The 24,258-nt window shown below is 51.8% G+C and overlaps 1 protein-coding gene across 1 annotated transcript; it reads left to right on the top strand.

Annotated features, from left to right (window-relative positions):
* The first annotated feature begins 278 nt into the window (after window positions 1–278).
* EFTUD2 (elongation factor Tu GTP binding domain containing 2) lies at window positions 279–22,478 on the top strand. The gene is made up of 28 exons (XM_054801785.1): window positions 279–345; window positions 666–771; window positions 1,680–1,845; window positions 2,343–2,421; window positions 4,617–4,692; window positions 4,963–5,028; window positions 5,278–5,313; window positions 6,209–6,299; window positions 7,409–7,491; window positions 7,969–8,135; window positions 9,231–9,355; window positions 10,994–11,057; window positions 11,441–11,531; window positions 11,933–12,068; window positions 12,345–12,472; window positions 13,461–13,654; window positions 13,777–13,888; window positions 14,098–14,238; window positions 14,609–14,710; window positions 15,179–15,261; window positions 16,421–16,507; window positions 16,789–16,915; window positions 17,375–17,462; window positions 17,967–18,085; window positions 18,569–18,663; window positions 19,474–19,627; window positions 20,568–20,675; window positions 21,848–22,478. Exons 2-28 carry the CDS (start codon window positions 667–669, stop codon window positions 21,941–21,943), a joined length of 2,919 nt encoding a protein of 972 aa, XP_054657760.1. The 5' UTR covers window positions 279–345; window position 666; the 3' UTR covers window positions 21,944–22,478.
* The last annotated feature ends 1,780 nt before the right edge of the window (window positions 22,479–24,258 follow it).

Raw genomic sequence — 24,258 nt, 5'->3', positions numbered from 1 at the left:
CCGAGCTCCCGCCGCCGCGCGCGGGCTTCTCCTCCCGTCGCCATAGCGACAGAGTAGCGCGGCGCGAGGCCCCCGCGGGGCTGCCCCGGCCGCGCCTGACAGAACCGGCCCCGCCGCCCCCAGCGGCCCGGCCCGGCCCGCCGCCACCAGAACCCCGCCGGGACCGTTCTCGGCTTCCTCCGCCCCGCCCGGCCCTTCCCCCGCGGGCGCCGCGCTGACGGCGGACGCCGGGGACTCTGTCGCGACAGGCGAAACGGGCAGCCCGGGGGCCTTCCGCGGCAAAGTCGGCGGCGCGGCGGCGAGGGCAGCGCGGCGGGTGAGAGCAGGACCGCGGCCGGGGCACAGGTAGGCCCGGGGGAGCCGGGGAGGGGGCACCCGGGGAGGGGGCGGTGAAGGCAGAGGACACTGGGCGCGCAACCGGGGCCCTCGGGGCCGTGCAGGGCTCGGGGAGGGGCGGGCCGGCCGGCCTGGGGAGTCACGCACGGTGCAGGCCGGGGCCAGGGCCAGGGTCAGCACTAGGAGCGGGTCAGGGTGAGGGCCAGGGCCTTACCGGGCAGGGAGCCCCGGTGCGGCGCAGTTCTGGGTGCTGTGGGATCCCGGGATCCCTGGGTGCGTGGAGCGGAACCTGCACCTGCACCCTCCTCCGTCCCCCTCCCCGTCCCCAGCATGGACACCGACCTGTACGACGAGTTTGGGAACTACATCGGGCCGGAGCTGGACTCGGACGATGACGACGACGAGCTGGGCAGAGAGTCTAAAGATCTGGATGAGGTGAGCAGTGGGGATGGGTGGAGGGGCAACGGCTCACGGGAGCCTGGCGTGGGCCTCATCCTGCCCCCTAACCCCCGCAGGAGCAGGGGACGAGTGCCATGCTCCTCATAAGCTGCTGGTACTTCCTTTTCCATGCTGGGCTCTGGTTGTGTGGTGAGACTTGGTTCAGTGGTGGAATTTGACTCCTGAGGATCAGAGTGGGTTTGGTTTTTAAAGAATTCAGCGAAAGCTGCTCTCCCGTTCCTGCGATAAAGGGAAAGACAAAGTTATTGCTTGAATCGCGGTTAGAACTGGAGCTGCTGTAGCTCAAGCTGTATTTCGTGTTTTTATTTGTGTGCGATCAAACGGAGGATCCGTATCCGTTCAGTGAGGTCTTCAGGCCTTTAGTGACATGCGTTAATGCTACAGCAGCATTGCGAGGAGCTCAGCTCCCGGGTGGTGAAGGCAGAGCAGGGGTGCCCAGGCGCTAGAGGAGACCGACGAGGGCAGGGAGGACGGCGGAGGCTGCTGTGACATGAGGGCAAAGCATCGGAGGACTCGGGGAGCCCCTTCTAGTCTCCCGTTCCTGCAGTTCGACTGAAAGTGGTGTCTGTGTGTAATGGGGATTGTGTTGTGCACGAGCGTGGTTCTGTTGTGTATGCGAGCGATGGGCGGAAGTCGCTGCCCATGCAGGTGTCTCTGCAAGTCTGCTCTTCATTTTCACCTCTGCAAGTCTTCTTGCGCTTCATTTTCACCTCGACAAGCTGCTCTGCAGCTGGATGCAAGGTGCCGGGGCCGCGTTGGTGGTTCCCTGGCTGGGTTTGTAGCTCTCTTTTGGTGTACGATGCCAAGCCTGTACCTTCTGGGGTAACTGGTGATTGTGAAGCACTTTGGTGTCGGCAGCAGCTAAATGTGAGCGTCGGTTGCAGCTTGAGGATGATGACGATGATGACGATATGGGGGACCATGATGAGGACCATCCTGGGATGGAGGTGGTGCTGCATGAGGATAAGAAATACTATCCCACCGCTGAGGAGGTCTACGGGCCTGAAGTAGAGACGATAGTACAAGAGGAAGACACGCAGCCTCTCACTGGTAAGTGGTGAGGAAGCAGCAAGTCGGGTATGGTGGGAGGAGAAGACTCTTAATGGATCCTTGGAAAAGGGAAAATAATGTTCTGTTCCATTCTCCCCATCGGTTTTAATGCCCCTTAGAAGTCCCTCTCAGCCCCAGGAACGTGTAGACTCTTGTTTGTCTGGTGGTGCCAGGATTTTGGCGCTCTGGATTATTATAAATGCCAAACAAACTATCTTCTGAAGAACAGATATCGTCAGGCACTGGAGAGATACTTAAGGAGAAATAAAATTGCATTTAAATCATCTCATTTGATCCTTCTATAATAGAATAGTTTGGTTGGAAGGGACCTACGATGATCATCTAGTCCAACTGCTTTTATAACAGCTACAAGAATCTGTCAGCTTAAGAAACATGTTTTTGTCTGCAAAAGTCCCTGTTCCCTAGGACTGTTTCTGAGCCTGCTGGGTTCAGGGTCTCTAGTAACAGTGTTTTATTGTTCTTTCTCTTGTTTTCAGAGCCTATTATTAAACCTGTGAAAACCAAAAAATTCTCTCTGATGGAACAGACGTTACCGGTCACTGTCTATGAGATGGAGTAAGTATGATGTAGGGCTTTTAAGCGTGTACGTTGGATCAAACCATCTGTGCTGTGATTTCCTCGCTCTTTGTTGTTTGGAGGCAAAGGTGGGGAGGCAGAGTGGTGTGTACTCTGTGGAGGAGGCAGATTTTGGGGGGCATTGGCTTTTTTTTCTTACTGACACCAGCAACAGCATGGAGTGCAGCCGTTTCCCAGATTTTGAACCAAAAACAAGAGGAAGAAAGTACAAGACTAACGATTTTACAGATATTTTCCCTCCACAGCATGCAGCACAGTGCGTAGTTTTCTGAAATAGAATGTAAATCTTACCTCCATGGCCGATAAAAAGCTTGGTAATCGGAAACCCTTGCAGCGCAGGTTTACCGAAGGCAACTTTTCTTGACTGGCTCGAGAAATATTTATACCTCAGTGTGTGGCACACCTCATACTGGGACATTTTGGGTTGATCCCAGTGACCGTTGGCTTACTGCTGTCTCAAATTAATTCCCATCTATCCTGGAGGAGTTTCCGAGGGGATTTTTTAGGCGGCTGGTTGTATGCAAAGTAGCGCGTTGGTCAGCATAACGTCCCGCTTCTGCACTTGATGGTGTCAGGTTGTACCCCGCCAAGCAGCCCCTGGGACACCAGGGTTGGGAGAAAACCTCCTGGGAAAAAATCCAAACAAATTAAAATTCGAGATACAATATTTCATGCGACTTTGATAAGGAATAAAACCAGTTGTTTACTTTCTCTATAAAAATATATTATCTTAGCATCAACGTCTACGTTTTGTCAATGGGCAGAGGGGCTCCATGTCCTCACGTGGATAGCGCTTCTGTATGTTGTCTTCTATTTGAGGATGAACAGATTGAGCTGCGTGAGTGTCTTGTTAGGCTCATCTTTCCATACGCCGCTTCATGGCTAGTCGGAGCTTTTTCCAAGTTTTAATAATCGTCTTCAAGTGTAGATCCCAGACCCAGCTGCAGGCTGAGTAGCAGTTCCCTGTGTGCCAGACAGACCCCAGTGTGAGCAGTCCCTCTGCGTAGCATCGAGGATCCTGTTATTTTCCGGCAACAAAATTTCACTGGAGTTTCTATTCAGTCAGTTGGCTACTTGGATGCCCAGGACCTTTTCGGAACGGCTGCTTCTCGGGGCTGTCCCCGCTGTGTTCATTGCTCGGAGAGACTTTTGATATAGCCAGATACAAACCAAAGAGCCGGCTGGGTCTTATTTTTCTTTGCTCTTAGTCAACGACCTGTACTCTTCATTATCTACCGCTTTCCTGATCCCTGTGTCCTCTGCTCGTTCCATCCATAATGAATTCCTCTTCATCCTGTTTGTTGATATAAATGGTCAAGATGGGGCCAGGAGAAATTCCCTGTGAGACTTAGCCAGAAACCTGCAAGCTCAGAATTGATTTCCCATTTAGCCTTATTTAAGTCCAATAAGCAAGCTTTTAATCAGTATTATTATTGATTTTTGTATTTTTTTAGCTCTTAATCAAAATGTTGTACATTAAGATGTCTACTGCATCAGTGAAAATTATTGTTAAAAAGGAGATTATTTGATAGCACTTACTTTCCGCAGACCCGTAGCAATGGACACTTCTTTTACAGTCTCCCGTTATTTTTTAGAGGAGTTGGTAATTTAGCATCTCAATTATATTTTGGCTAGGGTCCGTGCGGAGGTGACTGGCCCATAAGCTCAATTGCTTATTCTAAAAAGATTTAAATTCCATTACTGTTTCCTTGAGTCCCTGGGAACATCACTGTTTTAAGACCTGAAAATCAGAATTAATGGTCTGCGGAGCCCTGTGGCTACCTTTTAAAACTGCGTGGGGTGCTTGTTATCCAGCTCTGAGATTTACTTGACTGCCTGCCACTATTTGAGTGGAAGTATTTCATCATCTGAGTACATGGATGTGACTTTTGCTCTAATACTGACTAGAAGAGAAGAAAAATACTCAATAATATTCCATCGCTGGCAGTTTTACCAGCTCCGTATCCTCCCACCCACAGCCATCTGTCTAGGACTCCAACTCTCTTGTCCTCCCCATCTGGAAAGTGGGATTCTTCCTCCGCAGGGCATTGGCAGAATGAAAGTTTGGAAAGGATTCAGGGGGCACCTTGCATAGAAAGTGTAGCTGAAACGGCACCTACTTTTCTTAGACACGACAGAAGCCTCCAACAGTCTTTTGTGTTTCGTTCCTCCAGTTTCCTGGCAGATCTGATGGACAACTCGGAGCTAATTCGAAATGTGACTCTGTGTGGGCACCTTCACCACGGCAAGGTAGTGTGAATATCCAGCGTACATCGGGTAGTAGTAATGGTCTCTTTGTAGCTTGCTTTTACCCTTGCTCTCGATCCCTTGATCTCCGCAGCAGCAGTTGCTTTCTGCTCCTCTTGCTAATGCAGTTATCCGTAGGTTTTCTTTCAGCCGCGTGGAAATAATAACGTACCCAACTTTCTCTGTACTTCTACTGGTGGGATGGGGTTGGACTTGTATTTATCTGTCTGAACGTAGTCACCTCCGTTCTCTTGTGGTGTGATATTTTTTCAGACTTGTTTTGTTGACTGCCTGATAGAACAGACACACCCAGAAATCCGGAAGCGCTACGACCAGGATGTAAGTGAGCTTTGGGTGTATTCCTGCCCTGGGGAACATGGGTTGGCTTTTACGCTCAGAGGGAGCGTGACTGTACGTGGGGAAAATGTGGTTTAGTATTGGACTGTAGGGTTGGAAAGCCAGAGCTCGGTCCTAGTTCTGTCTCTGTCACTTACTTGACATCTTAACCGTGTGTAAAGAGTTATTGTGTCCTGCTTCAAATTTGATATTTGATACCAAAATGTGATATTCTGACTTTTGTCTTTGCAGCTTTGCTACACTGATATATTGTTCACAGAGCAAGAGGTGAGTGAGTCTTGGAGAACAGGCAGTGATTTTTATCCAGTTGTCTCATGCTTTACTCACAGTTTCTTGCTGTAGGCAGTTTCCTCTTTCATTTTACCATCTTTTGGTGCCTTCCACGTTTCGATTATTTTCTTTATCAATAAAATGATCTGCTCCTCTTGTTTGCCTCAGTAAGATCCCTGGTCCAACTTTCTTCCATTTCCTGCTGCCTGTATGATTTTATTTACCTGAGATGATAACCTGCGCAATGTTGAAAATCTATAGCAGAGTTATCCCGGCATATGGAAACTCCTGTTTTCTTTGAGAGAAAGAGGTGGAAGGGGTTCACAGCAGTGGTGGATGAGGAGAAAAACTACGATTTCAAAAGAAACATATTTCTCCTTGATTTCCTTTGATGGGACGTCTTAGCTGGGTGCTCTGACTCCATGTGGTTGGGTGTGAATGGGAATCTTACTTTGTTAGTTGCTAAATATTGTCGCGACCAGGACAATCCTGTGAAGCGTTTCTTTCTCTTCATCTTAATGCTCTACTTTATGTGCATCAAATCTTGCGCTTTGAGGTGTAACTTGATAGCAGCAGAAGGGCAAAAGCATGGAAAAACATGCGTCTTCTGTCTCTGGTGTTGCATATTATACTTGTCAGCTGAAACGCGGCATGGATTGTGCCATGGTGGCTCACCAGTCGGAGCCAGTATGGATGGAGGAGCCGGGCTGGATACTGCAGCAACCTGAGTTTGTAACTCCCTGGGAGTAACAGGATGTCCTGGAGGGGTGTTTCCTTCTTCCCATCTTTCTGATTTTTTTCTTTGGTCAGCTTTTACATCTTTACATGGTGATTTTTTTTTTTTTTTTTTTTAATTTCTTTTAACTGATAATCCTGGTTTCCTGCCTTTCAGAGGGGAGTAGGGATCAAGAGCACACCAGTGACGATTGTTCTGCCGGACACCAAAGGAAAATCTTTTCTCTTCAACATCATTGACACACCAGGTGATTGTGTAATCCTGAAAATTCTGGTTTGGGATGCACTTAGCTGAGGGCGGCTTGATGTGTGGAGCAGAAACGTGACCATGTGAACCAAGGTTTCTCTCATTAGTAAACCTCTGGTCCTCTGGGTAGTGCTATTGACAGGAGTAGAGCGGCAAAATCATGTTCGGTGGTGGGTAACAAGGGCCTTCAAAGAGCTTTGGTCTTGGATTGCGGTGGGATTGTGTAGCAAGGGCTGTCAGAAAAAGAAAGAATCTGTAGCCTGAAACCTCACTGATTCATCTGGAAACGTCACTTGGGTGCAGTGAAACCCTGGGAAGTTCTCTTTCGCAGACGGAAACCCATGTTTTGTTTTGTGTTTTTTGTAGATAATTCCAGCCTAGTCCTGAGCCTTTAGCTAAATTCATTCTTCTGAAATCACTTCCAGCAGTAATGACTGTGCTGCTGGCTTTTATTTAGGCTTGTGTTTCTGATTAGCAGGCCTAATTGAGGGCTAATGGGGCTGAAAATGTGTTCCACTCAAGTATATGAGAAGCACATGTAGAATTGGATTTTCCAGGTATCACGCACAGTGGGGACTGTTTCTCCCAAATGCTGTTGCCCACCCAAGTTCCCTCGAGCCTCTGACAAGCTCCTGTGGGGAAAACATAATCACGGATCAACTCGTTGTAAGAAACCAAGGCCAAACTTTAGGAACGAGGGTCTTGGGACACATCTGTTGAGTTACAGCTCAAGATGAGGGAGGTTAGAGCGCAGGAGGAGACTGGAGGGAGAGGCATCTGTTGTTCTTTGGTGAGAAGTAATCTTCCTGCTTTTCCTGAAGTACTTGCACAGAGCTGTGAGAAAAACAGTAACAAATGTGACGAAAAGTGCCTGTTAAATGAGTTGTTGTGTTTATTCTCAAAAAATAGCATTAAATCTGAAGCGAATCCCTATACAGAGCTCTGGCAGCTGCTCCTGGGTCCCTGTCTGAGAAGGAAGCCGTCTGCGTTCTGCCTTGCTGGATACCAGTGACCAGAGCAAGCTGCAGAGCAGCGGGACGGCTTTCCACCCTCTGTGCTGTGGGTATTGGGGCTTTCTCCTGTTCTCACCACCATTTTGTGTTTTTGAAGGTCACGTCAATTTTTCTGATGAGGTGACAGCCGGCCTTCGTATTTCAGACGGAGTTGTACTTTTCATTGATGCGGCCGAGGGGGTGAGTGTCAGGTTCTTCTTCTCGACATCTCTTACGCTGGGGTCTTTGATCCCACCTCAGCATGAAGGCCTGGGATGGGTTCAGCTTTTGGGGTGAAGGATTTCTGGAGGACAGTTTGGGAAGCGAGAGTGTTTTCCAGCGAAAACAGGGAGTCAAGCCTCTGGCTTCTGTATCCGGGGCTGACGTGATGCATGTGACCTGTAGGCTGAATATCTAACTTCTTTGAATCTCCATCCCCATAAAAATTGAGCAGGTTATTTATATCAGAGATGTCCAGGGGGTGGGATTCAAGGAATTCGGTTGGGTTAGCACCTAAATTGCAGGAAGATTTGCTGATTGCTGGTGGCTGAGCTTAGGCTTTTTCTGCAGAGATGCAACCCTCTGCGTAAGGGTCGCTGCTTTGTCTGTCATGCCCTAGATAGATGAATTTTGTGGAGGGTTTTCGCTAGGGGCGTTTGTGCTCACTATTCCCCGCAGGTGATGCTGAACACAGAGAGGCTGATCAAGCACGCGGTGCAGGAAAGGCTCGCAGTGACTGTGTGCATCAACAAGATAGACCGACTGATCCTGGAGCTGAAATTGCCCCCTACAGACGCGTATTACAAACTCAGACATATCGTAGATGAAGTTAATGGGCTGATCAGGTAAGGGATGGTGCGTCGTCGATGCTCGCTGTCCCTGTTCCATTGCAGGCACTTTTCTCTGCGAGCCCTGCGAATGCCTAAAAACTCATGAGTTTGTCTCTTAATAAGTTGAATCTTAGCAAACGGGCCAGGAAGAACCATTAGAAATTCATCTCAGCCAATATATTGAATTATACGGGAGGGGCCAATCCTGCCTGAATTCTGACAAGCTTCATGGGATCAGCTCCTTTTCCCCCATTAAAAAGTAGGGAAAGTGGACACATGACCGGAGCGGGGAACTTCTGTGCTTGCAAATGTCTCAAATACACCGAGATTGTCCAAGCTGTATCCCAAATTGTAGGCTGAGATGTCTCAAAGCTCCTAAACTTTTGTTACAAAACTAATAGGAACTTGCTGTCCCAAGCCCTAAACAGAGTCTAGGATATTGCTGTGGTCAAATCTCCTTGCAAGACCCTGCCCAGAGAAGGGGGGGACATCTTCTCTAGCCCTCGCAGTAGCACTGCATCATTTCTGTGGGTTCTTCTGCATCCAGGTGATATTTTTCACAGCACTCTTCCCTTCAGTTTATGTCTGCGCTGCAGCCTGTATAACCCCAAACTGAATTTGCACAGGAGCTCACTTCTATGTGTCTCTGTTCAGTTGCTACTGGCATCAGGCAGCTCAGAGCAGGATAATTTATCCCGTCTAGCATGCTTGTGAATTCATTAAAACTGTTTTGATTCAATTCTATCCTATCCCTACGTTATTTGCCTTGTATTATCTGCTCCCTTACTTGGTCGACCAACTTTGCTGCCTTTTTTTAGGGGAAGAAAAACTCTACCTGACAAACAATACAAAGCACTTGTGCTGGTAACTTTTTGGTTCTAGATCTTTAAAGACTTCTTTGCACACTAATGCTGTGAAGTTTGCAGTAATAAATTGATACTGACCCTGAAATTCTGATGGCAAGCATGCTGCAGCTGGTTTTAAGTTGCTCTTTGGCAATGCAGAATCCTTGCCTATCAAATACTGCTGTTTGGTGTGGGAAGTGGATTGAAGTGTCTTCCTTGGTTCATAACATTGATTTTTTTTTTTCTTGTCTCTGTCTCCTCTCAGCATGTATTCCACCGATGAGAACCTCGTTCTGTCTCCCCTTCTGGGGAACGTGTGTTTCTCCAGTTCACAGTACAGCATCTGCTTCACGCTGGGATCTTTTGCAAAGATTTATGCAGACACATATGGTGAGGACTATCCAGAAACCTTGTGCACTTTAACATCTCATTTCCTAACCTATTTTGTTGAGGCTTTCTAAGCCATTCAGCTTCAGCTTTCACTGCACATATACGGCCAGTATATGCGCTCTTGAATTTCTGGGAGTTGAGAGGTACTGCAGATCTGAGCCCTGGGTGTTAAAAAGCAAAAATATAGTTCTAACTTGTTTTTAGCTAGCTAGTTTCTCCTGGTAAATGTTTCTTGAGTCAGAAGCCAATGTTTTATACATACTCTTAAGCAGAAAAAGTGAGTCCCACTACGACAGTGGAAGGCGAGCGTGTGTGTTGTGCTTTGCTTCCTTATCAAAACAGCTCAGAAGCGAAGCAGTTAAGTTCTGCCTGCCTTTTCACAAAAGTCTCCAGAGCCTGAGACTCAGCTGCAGCCGGGTACAAGCTTGGCCCACAAGGTTTTGCACTCTTGCCCTCTTTCTTTTTTAAGAAACTGTCTTTTTCTGGCTTTGATTTAATTTTCTGTTCCCCCGGTGCCCACTCAAGGCAATCTGCCACTTGTAAAAGTGGGCCTTTTGCTTGCATTAGCCAGCTGTACGGCCAAGGTTTTTGAAGTCTCACGCTGGGGAATTGGGGGTGATCTGTAGGAGCCGTGAGCAGGGGAGGAAGGATGTTGTAAAGCAGCTGGCCTAGCTCTTGCAAAGAAGTTAGCCTGAGGGAGGATGAAGTTGTAGAGGTCAGGGACTGATGTGTCAGGAGTATCGTGTGTCCTCGTGAGTTTGGAGAAATAAATGAGCTCCCTGGGCGTCACGGTGTTAACTCAGTACCTGCTAGGATGATACCCCTTCCTTGGGGGACTGATAAAGATGCAGAACAGTTGGTAGGAGATGCCATCGGCGTGGGGCAGACGTGAGCTGAACGGGTACTTGAAGTCAGTAATATTCGATTGTGGCCACCAGGGATTTTATGTGCAGCCACCACACTTCAAATAACATGAGTTATAGTAGTTTAACTGTCAAAACCGCAGCCACCGTGAAATTTCTTATGCTTGCACATCTGCCCACAGCAAAAGCTTGTTTGGAAACTGCTGTAAATTATCACCGCTGTCTTATTATTTGTAAATCTACCATGACAGCCAAGCACTACAGTATTCCTTCAGCACTTGGGTATTTGGCTAGGCGCTTAGTGCATCAGCTGAAAAAGAGAAAAGAACCTGGAGATGTTCAGCAAGGCAGAAAATGCTTGCGATAAGCCTGCGGGGCAGACGGGGTGTAAGCCATCCCGGCACCTTTGCACTACAGCGTCAGGTTGCGGCGTTAACATTGGGAAAACGAAGCAGATGTATCTGGGTTCCTGCAGCGCGGCGTCTGGCAGCGCAGCTCTTCTCGGCGTTAACCTTGTGTGTAATTGAGAGAGTTGAAATGTTCCTGAGAAGCAAGTGTGCGAGCCTGCGGTGTTCCTGGGCTACTGCTGTTGTCCTAAGTGGACTGTTTTCTGCTCACCTCTCTGCCTGGTGTCCCCAGCTCAGGGCCTAATCTGGCATCGGTCCATTAAATCAAATCCTCAGGGTTGTTTCAAAAGCCAAAACCCAAAGATTTCAAAGATGAGAGAAATACAGTATCATCTGAGAGACTTTTGCCGTTTGCTTTTTCCCTTTAGGAGACATCAATTATCAGGAGTTTGCAAAGCGGCTTTGGGGTGACATCTACTTCAACCCGAAGACGTAAGAAGCCTGTTTAAATATCTGTTAGTTTATTGCAGGGTTTTCCCCTCTTTTCCCTGTAAAACATGGACTGGATGACCATCCAGGGTCCCTTCCAACCTAAGCTGTCCTATGATCCTGTGCTGGAGCAGTATCTGGGGAGGGCTGAGTCAGGCCTCCTGCTTGGTGTGAATCTATGTGTTCCTCCTGAATCCCATAATCAGGAGCAGAGAGGCTCCTCTGGCCTTCGTTTGGAGTAAGCGTGACTCCTGTGTCCTGACAGCTTCCCAGAAGGATTGGGAGGGAGAGGAAGATAACCTGGGAAGAGCAGAGGCTGTGCTGCAGTAGGGGTTCTTGCAGGCTGCAGAGCGCTTGCTCCTCATGTCTCTCTGTTCTCCCAACAGTCGCAAATTCACTAAAAAGGCCCCGACGAGCAGTTCCCAGCGCAGTTTTGTGGAGTTCATTCTGGAGCCCCTGTACAAGATCTTGGCTCAGGTGTGTGGTGGTTCTTTCTCCCTCCCATAGTTCCAGATAGGAGCTGCCAAGGGCTGAACACCGTGTGGTGGTGTGGCTGGTGCCCGTGGGACTTGCCTGCCCTGTTACGCAGCGTGATTTTCAGAGATTTCTGGGTTTCAGGGTGCAGAGCGATGGTGAGCAAACTCCTTAACAGTTGCTCTCTGCAAATAGAACCCTGGATTGGTGCAGAACTGCCTTTGCTCTTTCTAGTGTGCTCTGATATCTGCCAAGTGATAACTGGAAGCAGCCAAACAGTCCTGTGAGCTCTAACTCTGAGCAGGTCCAGAGCCCCAAGGGTGAGGGCTGGCGTGTGAAGCTGCACCTGGGAGTTACTGCTTGGACCCCCACAGCAAAGCTGAGTGCTGCTTCTTGTCTTGCAGGTGGTGGGGGACGTGGACACGACCCTGCCCAGGACTCTGGATGAACTTGGCATTCACTTGACCAAAGAGGAATTGAAATTGAACATTCGGCCCCTCCTGCGGCTTGTCTGCAAGAAGTTCTTCGGGGAATTCACAGGTAAATGCTGTATGTCTTCCCTTCCGCAATCTTCCCGATAGCCTAGTCTGACATCAGCAGAGGTAAGGGCTTATTACAGCTGTGGGGTGCTCGCTTGCACGGATCCCTTCTCAGCCTCCCAAATGTAAAATATTAAACTATTTGCCCAAAGGACAGCTTGAGACGCTGCTCATGTCTTCCCCGTTGGTGTGGGTGTGCTGCAGTCAGAATGGCTCTGCCTCGTGTTTATTGGCATCCTTTTCTTTCCTCTACACTGCTTAATCCTATTCTTTCCAGGCTTTGTGGACATGTGTGTGCAGCACATCCCCTCCCCGAAGGTGGGAGCCAAGACGAAAATCGAACATACCTACACCGGTGGTGTTGACTCTGATCTAGGGGAGGCCATGAGTGAATGCGACCCTGACGTAAGGAAACTCTTCTGTTTGCTCTGAGTGTCCAAAAGCGTGGCAAACGCGCCCTCCTTCCTCTGCCTTGACAGGGCAGCTGCGTCCTAGACAGCCATCTGCACAGATTTGACTTCCAGCATTTTGAAACCTCTCATCCGATACCGAAACAAATCTCTTCACTCTGAGAAACTTTAGCTGCCTGCCAGGGCAGCCCTTGAGAGAGAGAATTGTTTGACAGCGTTCAGAGAAGAACAGGACTAGGTCAGGACTTCAGAGCACGTGGGAACCGCAGGGTGATTTTGTGTCCTTTTGCAGCCTTTTGGTCCCTTTTCCTTGAAGTTTGATTTGTCTCTCCAAACTCTGAGAAAACTGTTCTGAACTCTACTGTTAAAAATAACCCTACATTAGTTAGTCAGCACCTTTCATATCAAAGCCTTGCAAAAACCTTCCTCCTCAAACAGCTTGTACTGAGCTGTCATTCAGAGTTGTCTGGAGCCACCAACGCCAGCTAGTGAGGAATTCGCCCGTGACTTTTTGCTCTAATGTCTGGAGAGAAAATGAATCGCTTATTTTAACGAGTTGCTATTACCCACGTAAAACTATATAGTGGTGACTGTCACCAGATCACCAGTTGTGGCGTGACCGTACAGGACTGTGAGCTGTGATCTGTGGAGGCTTGGGTGCACTGCCCTGAGCTGGTTTGCGGGTCAGCAGATTACGTTTCTTCTCATGGCCTTGTCCCAACCACTATTTACTGCTGCACAAGAGGAGGGAGGAGAGCTCCAGAAAAGTCCACCAAAGTCTTTCCAGGGGTCTCCATACAGGGCAAGGAGATGTAAGGCTTCCAGTGGAAGGAAATGAAGGATTTGGCAAGTCAAAAGAAGTATTTCTAAATTCCAGCCCATTTATCCCTTTGTGTCCATGAGTCCTACCAGGTCTGTGTCTTGTTTCTTGACTGTATTTTGAAAGAGGCTTATTTCAATCTCTCTCTCCCTCTCCTGGAAAGGGTCCACTGATGTGTCACACAACGAAAATGTACAGCACGGATGACGGCGTTCAGTTCCACGCCTTTGGCAGAGTGCTCAGTGGTACCATCCATGCTGGGCAGCCTGTGAAGGTCCTTGGAGAAAACTATACCCTGGAAGATGAGGAAGATTCCCAGATCTGCACCGTTGGACGCCTCTGGATCTCGGTGGCGAGGTATGGAAAGCTCTGGCGATGCGTTCGTGTGGGAGAGGAGTCACCTGGAGCTGCCGGGGACAGGGAGGAGGACAGCGGTGCAAGGAGCCTGAGCACTGCAGCGATGCTCCCCTGCCTTTTAGGTATCACATTGAGGTAAACCGGGTTCCTGCCGGCAACTGGGTGCTGATAGAAGGAGTGGACCAGCCCATAGTGAAGACTGCAACCGTCACGGAGCCTCGGGGCAATGAGGAGGTACTGTGCAGAGCCCATATTGCTCAGCCTTACAGAGAGTCAAGGGGATGGAGCACATCCCAAAAGCTCCAGTGGTGAGGTTAAAGGAACCTTTTCTGCTGAGGTGCAGGGCACAAGGGCCGCTGAGGGAAACAACAGCTTCAGAAGCCGTGTCTGTAATGCCATCTAACGATGCAGAGGTTCAACTCTTTGTCCTTATCTGGTTTCAGGCTCAGATCTTCCGTCCTTTGAAGTTCAACACCACGTCTGTCATCAAAATAGCTGTAGAGCCTGTCAACCCCTCAGAGCTCCCCAAAATGTTAGATGGTCTCCGCAAAGTCAACAAGAGTTACCCCTCGCTTACTACTAAGGTATTTCTGGTGTACGTTTGGCTATTTCCAGCTCATGCTGTGGGCTAACTCGTAATTTTTTACTGTAGGTTGTTTTGTTTGTTGTGTTTTTTTCCACGCTGTTGCAGTTGATCTCAAAAATCATGTGGAAATAGCAGAAAACTGTAAATCCAGTAGAAAAACACACCTTGCTGTGCCGGGGAAACAGCTTTCTGCAGAGCGCAGCAGCGCCTTCTGCTAGAAAAGGCTGTGGGAGCTTTCCTTGGGGTGCTCTGATCCTAACCAATTTATTTAAAGCTGATACATCCTCAGGCTTGTGTAGGAGCCTGGCAGGCAAGGAACGGCCTGCAAGCAGTAACGCTGTCAGTTGAACCCTCATCTTATTTTTCAGGTGGAAGAGTCTGGGGAGCACGTGATCCTGGGGACGGGGGAGCTCTACCTGGATTGTGTGATGCACGACCTACGGAAGATGTATTCGGAGATTGATATCAAGGTGAGGGAATGAGAGGGATTTTCTCAGCTGGGGAAGGCTTTTGTCCCCCATCTCAGAAGAATGGGGAAATCTAGCTGAATGTATAGTGTGGATTTTGTCGGGCCCTTTTAAAAGGGGGCGGGGGGAAGGGCTGTTAGGATGCAAAAGTAACTCACAGCCTGACTGTGTCACGCCATTGTGAGTGGGAGCCTGAAAATTGGCTGGAGAGACCACGTTCCAGCCTTTTCCTGTACTTTAACCTTTGCCTGGCTAGTGTCAAATAAATTGAGCAGAATTTTTCATACCAGGAATGAGGTTTAAGTGCTCCTGTCGTGTTTGAATGAAGGAATTAGTAACACTGCCTGTGCAGGCCTCAGTGGTTCCTACGCAAGGCTGATTAAAACACTGGTGTTCAAAGGTTTCAAACAGTGTCTTTAAAACACAAAAAAAGTGCTTGAAAACCTTAGAAACCTGTTGTCGATATCCCAGGTTGCCGATCCAGTTGTGACATTCTGCGAGACAGTGGTGGAAACGTCCTCCCTGAAGTGCTTTGCTGAGACACCCAACAAGAAGTAAGAGCCCGTGGGCGAGCGGGGCGTTGGAGACGGGCAGATGGAGGGGTTCACTGGAGACCAGGCTTCATGCCCTCCAAGGGGTCTGTTCTCAGGGGCTGTTGTCCAGACGAGTGGCACGTGCCTGAGTCAGCAGCCTGTCATTGCAGCAGCTCTGTGGAACTCCTCCGCAACATGCTTGAGTCCCAGGGATGTTTCTGTGCTTTGCAGGAACTCTCAGAACGGAGGGAATAAAGACAGATCCACATCCTCCTTTCTTTTAGCTAAATTTCACACCTTCTTGACAGTTGTGAGGTGTTCCCCAGACTGGGAGATGTATTGGGATCCTGGAGCAGGTGCCGAAGAGCCCGGTGCTGCCTTCAGTAACTCCCCAAAAGTTTCATGAGCGAAAGCTTTGTCTTCCCTTCCCCATCCTTAATGTTGAAATGGATTTTTTCCTTTCTGGTGATGCACTGGAGCCTTACAGCCTGGTCTCGTCTTCCTCCCCCAGGCAATGCGTTACAAGATGCACATTTGAAAGAGGGAGGGCTGTGGGGGAACACAGGCTGAATAACCAGGATGAAATCTAGGAGCATGGGGCATATTAATGCTTGAATTTTCAGGGAAATCATGATCTGTCATATGCTGAAGAGAGTTTACCTGTGTTACCTTGTGGTTTCTGGTTCTTCTTACCCTCCTTCATTCTGGTATACTCTCTCTGTGGGCGGCAGCCTTATTTTTGGGAACGGAAAGGTTCCAGCCTTAGGTCAGTCTTTGTACTGTTGGGCATGTGGAGCGACCTGCTCTGGGGGCAGGTTACTCGCGTTGGTGAGGTTCTCCAAGGCAACATCCCACGTGTCGGACACAGCGAGCGCTGGCTCTGATGGAGGCATATTGCCTGGCCCGTGGGCTTCCTTCTGCAACCTGGGTGAGCGCTGGACATCTGGCAGGAGGGATGGAGTGTCCTGTCCCTTAGCAATCTGCTTCCGGAGATGAGCAGACTTCGGAGAGCAGTTGTTAAGCGCATGGACTGTCTTTACAAGCAAGACGGTAACGGTGAAGGACACGGATGGCTTCATCTCCCTAGCTGTGTTTGAGGCAGTGCGCAGTCCCTGAGGTCCTGCCAATTACTCCCATTTCCATCATTCCGCGGACTAATTGCAACTGTCTCTCCTCTCAGGAACAAGATCACTATGATTGCTGAGCCTCTGGAGAAGGGACTTGCAGAGGACATTGAAAATGAAGTGGTCCAGATAACATGGAACAGGTATGAGCAATCTGGGGAGAGCAGGAATCTGTTTAGAATCAAATAATTGGGGGAAAAAGGGAATACTGGGATCTGCAGGGTGCACAGTATCAGCCAGCAGCCTGTAGGCGGGATCCTGGGTCCAGTATTGCTACCAAGTAGTCCGTGAGCATCCCTCCCCGGCAAATGAGTTGCTCCAGATGAAAAGTTGAAGCCATTTTATGCCTGAAGGGAACAGGGTTGTAAATATATTGAGTGCAGATCAGATCCTTGTTTCCTAAAGTTTGTTCTCCTTCTATCAGAAAGAAGCTGGGTGAATTCTTCCAGACCAAATATGACTGGGATTTGCTGGCTGCCCGTTCCATCTGGGCCTTTGGGCCAGACGCCACTGGCCCAAACATCCTAGTAGACGATACGCTGCCCTCAGAGGTGAGAAACGCAGGCAGGGGGTTGCGTTTCGGTGAGACGTTTGTCCTGTGGTGCCAAGAGCTGACTGCTCCTTCCAGAACCTGCAGCAAGGTCCTAATGCTGTTGGAGTGCACAGCGGTTTGCCAGATCTCAGCTCTGCTGTGCTTCCACCACGCTCCTGCGCTGGCTAGCAAATAGTCTGTTATTTTTCAGGTGTTGCTGTTTGGGCCAATGTCCTCAAAATTGGCAACTAAATGTCCTGCCTTTCAGGATTACCAAAATACGGACTCTTAGTTTCTAGCTCTAGATGCCAAGCTCTGAAGGTGATGATGCTGAGCTGTGAGAAGGAGGGTTGGATGCTGGGAATATGGGGGAACATTGCTGCTCCTTTGGGAACTGGTTTTTAAACACTGGGGTCTGTCTGTTGCTGCCTTGTGGTGCAGATTTGGTCTCTGAAGCAGTCTGTCTGTCTGTCTGTAGGTGGACAAGTCGCTGCTGGGCTCTGTGAAGGACAGCATTGTGCAGGGATTTCAGTGGGGGACCAGGGAAGGGCCTCTCTGTGACGAATGTAAGTAGGACCTGTGGAGAAGTGGAGCTAATAAGATCGGTTAAATTCTTTCATCTGTAAATACTCAAGTGATTTCGCTGGTGCAGTCCCTCAGTGGCCAGTTCCCTTCTCACGCCACAGCTGGGGACAGCTCTGGGATGGGTGACAAGGGGGATAACAGAACCTCCCCTTTTTTCCTGGCTGCAAATGCCACCCAGGCGCTGGCACTTGCCGTCTACCTACGAACCAGGGCCTGTTAGCTGACGAAGCGGCTTCCCCAGACCTTGGCTCTACTCATGGTAGAGCACCCTGCAAGATAAGCTGCTGAATTGTGTTTGATAATGTGGGGTTAGGACATGGTCATGCTTTCCCTGCTGGAATTAAATTTAGGAGAACTTCTTCTGGTGGCTCTAGGCCTCTGGGTGTTTGCTGCATGCTGAGGGTCTCTGGGGATGCACGGTTGGTGCTGATATGGCAGGGAACATCCCCCTCAGGTCACTTGCTGTCATTTCTGCCCTTCCGCAGTGATCCGCAATGTGAAGTTTAAGATCCTGGATGCAGTGATTGCTCAGGAGCCCTTGCACCGGGGTGGAGGACAGATCATCCCGACGGCCCGCAGAGTGGTCTATTCCGCTTTCCTGATGGTGAGGACTAGGCTGTGCATGACAAGGACTGAACCTCATGCAGTGCCGGCCCCCGTGGGCTCCAAGCAGCGCGGGTTGTGCGTGTGCCGTTCTGTCTGCCCCAAGGATGTTGGTTTAAACTGACTCATTCATCCATTAATGTTTCCAGCACCCTTGTGGGCTGGCGAATGGGTTTTACAAGCGATCACATTCCAGTCTGGCTGGAAACTTGTGTGCATCTGCTCTGTCTCGCCTTCTTTCCTACTGTTTGGCTTGCTGGGAAGGGTGGGCATGGGGGAGAGGGAAGCATATGACTCACAGCCAGGAAAAAAGCTCCTTTCAGTGTTTGCCGTTGGTTTGGGCAGCCATGGGGCAGCGGGAACCCTTTCGTCCCCAGTCAGGCGCTGCGTTTGACCAGAGCGTGCCAGTCTCTGACTCTTACTTGAACCAGATTGTGTTGGTGCTGCTGGGAACTCAGTGGTTTGTGTCCCTTTCTCCCCACAGGCCACCCCTCGCTTGATGGAGCCCTACTACTTCGTGGAGGTGCAGGCTCCTGCCGACTGCGTGTCTGCGGTGTACACGGTCCTGGCTAGGCGGAGGTGAGCTGCTCTGACCGGCCTTAGCATTGCAAAGCAGCAACTACTCGCTTGGGATCTGGGTTGCTAGAGACGTTCGCAGTCCTAGCACTGCTTGTAAAGTGAGGGGAGAGGGTGAAATCTGTCTGAAGTGACAGCCAAAAGCTTCCTTGACTGATCCCAGCCCCTGTTCTCTGTGGGGACAGGATGTCCAGGATCACACGCAGCGTTTGGTTTGTGCCTGGTTCTTCCTGAGTGTCAGAGAGGAGAATATATAAAGGGACAGGAGACACCCCACCCCCCCCAGTACTTGTGTCTGCAAGAAGGACATGAAGCTGTTGGAACGAGTCCAGAGGAGAGCACAGAAATGGCCACAGGGCTGGAGCACCTCTGCTATGCAGACAGGCTGAGAGAGTTGGGGTTGTTCAGCCTGGGGAAGAGAAGGCTCCGGAGAGACCTTGGAGCACCTTCCAGTCCCTGAAGGGGCTCCAGGAAAGCTGGAGAGGGACTGGTGACAAGGGCAGGGAGTGACAGGACAAGGGGAATGGCCTGAAGCTGCAGGAGGGGAGATGGAGATGGGATGTGAGGCAGAAATCCTTCCCTGTGAGGGTGGTGAGGCCCTGGCCCAGGTTGCCCAGAGAAGCTGTGGCTGCCCCTGGCTCCCTGGCAGTGTTCAAGGCCAGGTTGGATGGGGCTTTGGGCAAGCTGGGCTAGTGGAGGGTGTCCCTGCCCATGGCAGGGGTGGGACTGGATGGGCTGTGAGGTCCCTTCCCACCCAAACCAGTCTGGGACGCTATGACATATAGGAAGACTAATCTTTTGACATGTTGGCAGAGGCCACGTGACGCAAGATGCTCCGATCCCAGGCTCCCCTCTCTACACCATCAAAGCCTTCATTCCAGCCATTGACTCATTTGGGTTTGAGACAGACTTGAGGACCCACACGCAGGGACAAGCCTTCTCGCTCTCTGTCTTCCACCACTGGCAGGTGAGTCCATGCCCCAGTGAGATGGGGGGAAGAGGGACACGGTAGGATCAGGCACCAGGTAGGTGCTCTCAGTAGAGTGCAGTGCCACAGCTTGTACAGGGCAGGACAACTTCTCTGGAGAACATCCTCAGAGGATCTCAAGTTGGGGAGGCTTTGTATGCTAGCTGTTGTCTGCCAGAAGCCAACGGCTTTGTCCCAAGTCACATCACCCTTTGCCCTAGTGAGGGAGCACTGAATGCTGCCCCTTGCTAAGTGTAAGGGTCCTTTAGAGCCTGGAGAGAGGACATCCTCATCCAGGAGAAGGGAAACTGGGTGCACTGGGTGCTCTGCAGCTTGGGGAGCAGAGGACTGGGAGCAGGGTTCACACTGTTTGGCCTGCCGTAAAGCATGGGTTGCCACACTTTGGCTTTGGGACAAAATTCTGTCCTCTGGCCACTTCCCTGTGTGGGGCAAATCAAGTCTCGTGAGAGCTCTCCATGAGCCTGCGAGGTGCACAGCTCCTTGTGGTACAGCCGGGTGGGAGCAGCTGTCTGAGCCCAAGAGCTGGCTTAAAGGTCAAGATGTAAAAGCCCGTGGGTTGTCTCCAGAAAGAATCAAGGTGCCTGATTTGTAGAGAGGGTTGTGTGACTGGGACCCATGTTGGGGGTTCTGCTCAGCAGGTTTTACAGGTCTTTTATAGTCTTCATAGTGCATGGGAAGGTGGAACATGTTCTTGGCTTGGGTCACCAACACCATATTAGTGACTTCTCGCAGGAATGATCACCAGTAGTGACGTGACAGTTTTTCTGTGCCAGGAGAACAGATGGGGTGTCAGGGCTGTCACACCAAGGACACAAGGGGGTGTCCACAGGGCCCAGGAGTGTTTCCCGTTGTAATTCGGGCTCTCCTGGAGACTGAACCAGCCCCCGGCATTGCTCTCACACCCTGCCCTGTGTTTCAGATTGTGCCTGGTGACCCCTTGGACAAGAGCATCGTCATCCGACCCCTGGAGCCCCAGCCAGCCCCGCATCTGGCCAGAGAGTTCATGATCAAGACCAGGCGTAGGAAGGTATGTCTGAGAGTAACCCCCCCAGTGGCCCTCTGTCCATCTGTACCAGCAGCTGAGCTGTGTGGTGGTGTCCCTTGGGCACGCCACATCCCCTCTGTGTTCCCAGAGGGGACTAATGTCCTCTGGGCCTCGTGACTCTCCTCACTTTTGATCCCTCATGCTCCCTGTTGGTGCCTGTGATGATCCCAGTGCCTGTGATGGTCCCACGAGCGACTCATCTGGCAGCGACTCCAGCCAAAAGCGGGGTCCTGCGGCATCCGCTGAGCCCCACTCCCTCCCCAGCCTGTCTGACCCCTTGGTGGCCTGATTTAGCCTGGTGGACCTGCAGAAAAAATCCGCAGCTGGGTCTGTGCTGGTTTAGTGAGCTGGACTGTATGAGGTTCAACAAGGCTCAGTGCCAGGTCCTGCCCTTGGGTCACAACAACCCCAGGCAACGCTACAGGTTTGGGGCAGAGTGGCTGGAAAGCTGCCCGGTGGAAAAGGACCTGGGGGTGTTGGTCGACAGCCAGCTGAATATGAGCCAGCAGCGTGCCCAGGTGGCCAAGAAGGCCAAAAGCATCCTGGCTTGTATCAGAAATGGTGTGTCCAGCAGGACCAGGGCAGGGATTGTCCCCCTGTAGTTGGCTTTGGTGAGGCCACACCTCGAGTGCTGGGTTCAGTTTTGGGCCCCTCAGTATGAGAAGGACACTGAGGTGCTGGAGCATGTCCAGAGAAGGGCAACAAAGAGTGAAGGGTCTGGAGCACAAGTCTGATGAGGAACGGCTGAGGGAACTGGGGTTGTTGAGCCTGGAGAAGAGGAGGCTGAGGGGAGACCTGATCACTCTCTACAACTCCCTGAAAGGAGGTTGTGGTGAGGTGGGTGTCGGTCTCTTCTCCCAAGCAACAATCGACAGGACAAGAGGAAATGGCCTCAAGTTGTGCCAGGGGAGTTTCAGACTGGAGATTAGGAAAACTGTCTTCACTCAAAGGGTTGTCAGGCCATGGAACAGGCTGCCCAGGGAAGTGGTGGAGTCTTCAAGCTGCTGAGCAACGCTTGATCGCCTGCAAATTCTCCTGCCTCCTCTGGAGCCCCAAAAGTTATCTTACTGTGGGACACCAAGGCTTTTTGGTGGGATCTCTGCTGGGATGGTTGCATGAGAGGAATAACCACTGGATTTGCTGTTACCCCGCAGGGCTTGAGCGAGGACGTCAGCATCAGCAAGTTCTTTGATGACCCCATGTTGCTGGAGCTGGCCAAACAAGATGTTGTTCTCAACTACCCCATGTGAACGTGCTGCTGCGGCCTGAGGCCCACCTGAGTCCTGGCTGGCATCTGTCTGTCCTTCCCCATCCCTGCTTGCCCAGCCCTGGCTGCTGGCCGCTTGGGGCAGGCAGGGAGCCGCCCTTGGGCCGCTCTTCCGTGGCTGTAGCAATCTCCCTGGGCATTCGTGGACGCTGGGCGCTCAGGGCCTGCCCCGTACAGGGAGCAGCCCCGAGCGCTGATGCTTTCTGGATTATTAGTCTTCAGCCGTTGTGGCCTCCAACGAGGATTATCCCCAGCCGCAGTGGAGCAGCGTGAAGGTAGTGTCGAGTTTACTAAGGACTGAGTGTAAATGTGCGCGTCAAGCGTTTGAGCTTTCTGCTAACGCTCTCCTGGCTGCCTTGGGCAAAGCACGTCTTTGGGCAGCTGAGGAAGGCGGGGATGCTGGTGGGGGGCTGCTTCTACCAGCCTCCCTGGGAGAAGAGGCAGGTGCGGCTTTTTACCTTTTTTTGTACACCTTTTCTGAACCCTTGTAAACGTTTAATACAAATTTCCAGGTGGGACTTGGTCTGATTGTGCCGAGAGAAGGGAGGGCTGGGAGAGGCTCGGCCTTAGAGCACGCGCTGCCCCGATTTCCCCCCGTCCTCAGCCCCGATTTCCCCCCGTCCTCAGCGCTGTGTCACCGCGAGGGCTCCATGTACCCCAGCCATCCTGGTCCTGCCTGCGATTTTCTTTCTTTCTTAGTGTCTTTGACACTAAGATTTTCTTCCTTTCTTGCTCGGTCTTGGGCTCCTGCTGTGTTTTCAGGGGATCTCTCACTTCTGGGAACCTGCCCCAGAACCTCCCTGCGCTCGGAGGGGCTTGAGAAGGTTTGGGGGGGCACACAGCACCCCAGGGACAGAGGATAAAGCCAAGGACCCCCCCCTTCCCCAAACCTTCTCCCAGCTGCTGGTGGAAACTGGGAGGCACTGGGCTGACGTAGACATGAGGGATAGGAAACAGCCTCGGGAAAGAGCGTCCAGCCATCCCGTGGTGTGTCAGGTCTCTGCGGAAACTGGATATTGCAGGGGATAATTCAGGGCCACCGCTCGCCAGCGGGGCTTGGAAACTGGGGAGGGGAAGGATTTCCTGCTGCCGCTGGTGACAGCGGCATCGCCCACGTGTGCTGCCCCATCCCATCCGCCCGGTGGGAGGGCGCATGGCGCTGGGGCCCCAGCCCTGTCTCTGGGCTCAGCCTTTCCTTGCTGGCAGGGCTGGGAGGTTCCCCATCGCCTCCCCCATCGCCTCCCGCGTCCCCCGTGGCGTGCTTCCCCCTCTGCCCTGGGCCGAAGCGGGGTTCAAACCTTGTCTGGCACAGGCAAGACCAGTCTTCCACACCGGCCATCCTGCCTGCGGCCTCGCCAGGGTGCTTATCGCCTCCCAGTACAGCCCAGCACCAAACTGGTCCCCTGGGGACCAGGCCAGGCATCTCCCTGAGCTGCACAAGCCCCAAATTGCTCACGCCGGGGCTGCAGCAGGATCAGCGCCCCTGGGGCCGGCAGCGTGCTCGGTGCTGCGCGGCACGTCCCAGGGCTCAGGGGATGCGACCCCGGCTCTGGAGCCAAGCACTTGGCCCCTCGTCCCCTCACAGTGACGGGTTTTGTCCCAGGAAAGGGACATCTGTCATCGTCCTGGCGTGGCTCCGATCCCAGCCCTGGCCTCTCTGGGGCTGGAGGGTCCCATGGGGGCAACCGTACACCCGTGGGCAGCGGTGCCAGCCACCCTTGCCCTGCGGAGAGCAGAACCGCGGGGCTGCGCTGCCCCATGGGTCCCTCTGGGTCCCTGTGGGTCTGGGCATCACCCCGGCTGTTTCACCCCAGGAGGGGCGGCAGGATCCGGGCGGGCGGGCGTGGGAAGGAGCCGGTTCTCACGCAGGCAGCTCCCGGCAGCTGGAAAATGCTGACCCATGCCGGGGCCCAAGCGGCCGCACGAGCTCTCCCAGCCGAAAACTCGGCCCTGTGTGCACGGGCTGGGAATTTTCGGCGGAAGTGGCTCTTCCCTGGGAACGGGGGCTGTGCGCTGCCGGACCCTGACCCCCAGCCCCCTCCCAGGGGGCTGGAATTTACCCCCCAGGAGCAAAGGAGCTTTGCCGGGTGCGGAGTGTCCTGGGGGATGCACCCACCCGGGGCGGTGGTGAAGGTAAACTGGGGCACCCTGGCACGGGGACCTGCTTGCGAGGGCAGCGGGTGCTGGGGGCTCCATCCTTGGCACGAGTTCGTCAGGGCTCAGCACCAGGCCCCACCAAGGGGGCAAATACCCCCACCCACAGCGGGCTCATCAGCACCCAGTGACGCTGGCCTGAGC

Source organism: Grus americana, chromosome 22 (assembly GCF_028858705.1).
Source record: "Grus americana isolate bGruAme1 chromosome 22, bGruAme1.mat, whole genome shotgun sequence".
Lineage (NCBI taxonomy): Eukaryota > Metazoa > Chordata > Aves > Gruiformes > Gruidae > Grus > Grus americana.
Note: the sequence above shows the minus strand (reverse complement) of the source record. Positions and strands in the feature narration are given on the sequence as shown.